Raw genomic sequence first — 3,849 nt, 5'->3', positions numbered from 1 at the left:
AGTGACGGGTTTCACATGATAAGACTGAGCTCAGGTAAAAGTAGCTATTGTTTGTCACATGAAGTGGTAACGTTGTTGACCTTATGTAAGTCTTGGACGAGTAGTAGGTACCAGGCACCTATTTCAGATGTGGTTTGTCGCGATGGGGTTTGCCCGATGAACTAACTAACTTACTAGATGACTACGCCTCAGGTGCGTGAGCCTCATGAGCGCCACACTTTCGCAAATAGGTACGAGGGAAGGGAGGGTCAAGCACGGGCATCAGGGATAAGCGAGGTACGAGGTGGGGGTTTCAAATGAGGCTCATGACATACTAATCTACTACCTCTCTTACCCTAAGGTACCCTTAGCCTGCCTGAGGTACGGACAATTCATGTGGCGTCTAGGTTCTTTTCAGAAAGGCGGAAGAAGGGAAAGGAAGGGAAGGGGTAGCATGCATACCTAGGGAAACGAATGAATTCATATTAGCATGTCCTTCGCTAATGATCGAGCTGTTTCTTTGTCACAGGCGTTACCTTGCGTAAATGGTGACCAATGAGGGAGGCCCTTTTGGCTGGCACCGTAAGGGTTCAAGCAACGTAAAAAAGATCCACGATGTTTAGCGTATAATAGCCTGTCAGATTCACGAGTCGGTGTGCAGAATAGGCAATTGACAATAAAACAGGGGCCAAGAGGAAACTCGACGGGCCAATTCCTCTCGACCGCAGTAAGCAGGACATATCAATTTATCCAGAGTCATGAAACGACAGTTGGACTGCTTTGGACTGTGTCGTATTTCAGTGAAAGAGGCAGTGTTATTCGCATATCAGTGGCGAGAAATTATTCTGGTTCCCGCACAAGAAAAGAAGGGAAAAAAAAAAAACAGACCCAACTGGATTCCCAACACAATTTATTGCTCATTTCCCTCTCACTTATTCCCATCTCCTCTTCCTTCCCCTAGAATCTACCGACCGGCTACATTATTTTTGGCTCTTTTCTTTTGAGCAGGAGCACTACTTTGGTGGATGGTCAAGTCAATTTCTACAGGGCACAGAGGACAACACAACCATGGATCTGAGCATGTGATCCTAGGCCAGAGTATGTACTGTAGACGAATATTTTCCCCCCTTTCCATCGTACATTATACTGCAATAGCGGTCGAGGCTCGACTTTTATCAAACACCCCTCGTATTTTCTTACAGCTTCCTTCAGCCAGAGGACTCAAGACCTCGTTCCTACATTATCACGCAGTACCTATTTACTATTCATACCATTTGTAAATCCACGCTGAAATCCTATATTCCTTCCATTGCATCCATGCATCCAGTCTACGCTTCACAATCACATTCACATTCACATTCACATTCACATCCACATCCACCTTACGAGTGACACGCGACAAATCCTTCCCTCGTATCTAAAAAGCCCCAGGCTGCAGCGGAAAACGGCACTCCCTTCCTGTTCATAAGGTCTAGGCCATCTCTCTGACTGGCCCACACCCACAAAAGCAACAGCCAGCACCAACACCGCTCCGTCCCGTCTGCCTTAGCTTTATTACTATTTCTACACGAGGTCCCTAACTTTTGCCGGTTTCCGTTCGACTGGAAAGGTAACAGGTCGTGTGCTTTCCCTCCCAATTCATTATCTACCCATATCACCCACTGCCTGCATCACCGCAGTGTCCTACTGCTTTTCCCTCCGTCATCACCACCATCTCATATCCCGTCCTCGCCGACCCCTCCGCTCCCCGGCCGTCCCCCTCCTTGAGCCTCCGGTGCCCCTTTCTCCACCGTCTTACGGTACGACCTGCCTACTACCACCGTCGCCGGCGCCGCTTTATCCTGGACCGCCCCCGGATTTACGCCCCTGAACCCCTAAAACAAATCTATCTGGCTTTGGATTTTTTTTTCTTCTGCAACACTCAACCTGATCTTTTCCGCCTTGATATTCGGACTCGCTCGTTCGCAAACAACTCCGGCAACTCTCCCACCAACGGGCATCTTGACATACCTCTCCTAATTTTTCTGGCCCGCCGATTATTGGGACCCCGCCATCTCACTCTCCCCCCTCTCAACCGTCCTCCCCCTCAGCGCCTACCCTCACCTCCTTATTTTTCACTCATCGCTGCACTCGCGTGACCATGACAACATCACCCACCAATCTCGATTTTGGCCATGTGCCTTTCTTGGACTTGGCCTACGACAACAATGAATCGCAGGACTCGGCTCGAAAGCTCATCCTGACACTCATGCCAGACTGGGCGAGCCGAGATTCAAACGTTGAATTTGTGCGTTTTACTGATGGCATCACCAATACTCTGCTGAAAGCCGTCAATCACCGTCCTGGCATGTCCAAGCTTGATGTTGACAGGGATGCTATCCTGCTCAGAGCCTACGGTCATGGAACTGCCGTTCTCATTGACCGTGAACGTGAGGCTGAGAACCATGAGCTGCTCATGAAATATGGTCTTGCTACTCAGTTGCTTGCCCGTTTCAAGAATGGCATGATGTACCGTTATCTCCTGGGTAAACCTGCACGTGCCCAGGATCTTCGTGAACCTCTAATACTGTCTGCCATCGCTCGTCGTCTTGCACACTGGCACGCAACTGTACCTTGCTTGCCGGACCCCAACCATAGTCGGGACGATAGGCATGTAAATGGCGAGACCAAACTCAATGGGCTTGCCAATGGTGATACCCAGACCAAGGGGAGTACCAACGGTATTATGAACGAAAACAACAAGTCTCGCCAAGAACAGATTGATAATGCAGCCCCTGGAAAAGCTCCGCCTAATATGTGGACAACCATGCAGAAATGGATTTTCGCCTTGCCCACTGATACGGACGCTCAGCGACAGAGGCAAGCACTGCTGCAGGCGGAGTTGGAAGAGATGGTCCAGAAACTGAGCCAGCGGCCTGGCTTGGGCAAGAACGGGGTACGTTCATAACCATACAGTTACCTGATGGAAAATGTTAACCTTACGTGCGTAGCTTGTATTTGCGCACTGCGACCTTCTGTGTGCCAACGTTATCATCCACGAAGACGATGAGGCGGCTCCTACCGTCGACTTCATCGATTACGAGTATGCTACACCATCGCCTGCGGCTTTTGACGTGGCGAACCACTTTGCAGAGTGGGCAGGATATGACTGTGACTACTCGGCTGTACCCAGACAGGATCAACGACTTGCATTTGTGAGGGAGTACATCAAATCTTACTTTTCTTTAACCGGCGAGGAGGTCGATGAAGAGGAAGAGGTTCGGAAACTCATGACCGAGGTCGATGCGTACCGAGGAGTGCCAGGGTTTTACTGGGGTATCTGGTCCCAAATCCAAGCTGTCATTTCCAAGATTGACTTTGACTACGCTCAATATGCTGAACTGCGATTGAGTGAATACTGGGCATACAAGGGCGAGGAGGATGGCAGCCGAAAAGCTTCAGGCCAAGAAATGCCATTGAGGGAAAAGACTTGGTGGCGCACCGAGTAGGTGAATCCACAGACATTCAACTGAGCATACCCGGCATGGCATAGCGGCAATCGAATCAGGGACTGAAGCAAGTGACACTATACTCTGTATTAATTGTCAATCAGTAAGCGAGAGCGAGATTTCCTCTGTGGCTACTGTGGGCGGGGAAACGATCAAAACCGCGTCGGAAATGGGAACGGACACAACGAGCAACGGTTACAAGGATGAAGGAAGTCATTCTTGCCCTTGTTGCTTTTCAGATCCAGGTCTGGCTTCTCAGAACCGACGGGCTCTGTCGTTTCCGTTCTTGGCTTTTCCCAGACCCCCTCGTCCCACGTTCCCTGGACGCTCTCTACTACGTACATGACGAACAGCCAACCCCCCCGTCCATTCCTAGGGCTGG

At 50.1% G+C, this 3,849-nt stretch overlaps 1 protein-coding gene across 1 annotated transcript; it reads left to right on the top strand.

Moving 5' to 3' along the window:
• Positions 1 to 2,119: 2,119 nt before the first annotated feature.
• FTJAE_12659 (ethanolamine kinase) lies at positions 2,120 to 3,467 on the top strand (the record flags this gene model as incomplete). Its single annotated transcript, XM_037345727.1, has 2 exons — positions 2,120 to 2,914; positions 2,970 to 3,467. 2 exons carry the CDS (start codon positions 2,120 to 2,122, stop codon positions 3,465 to 3,467), a joined length of 1,293 nt encoding a protein of 430 aa, XP_037200300.1.
• Between the last annotated feature and the right edge of the window lie 382 nt (positions 3,468 to 3,849).

Source organism: Fusarium tjaetaba, assembly GCF_013396195.1.
Source record: "Fusarium tjaetaba strain NRRL 66243 chromosome Unknown NRRL66243_c0000351, whole genome shotgun sequence".
In the NCBI taxonomy this organism is placed as follows: Eukaryota; Fungi; Ascomycota; class Sordariomycetes; order Hypocreales; family Nectriaceae; genus Fusarium; species Fusarium tjaetaba.
Note: the sequence above shows the minus strand (reverse complement) of the source record. Positions and strands in the feature narration are given on the sequence as shown.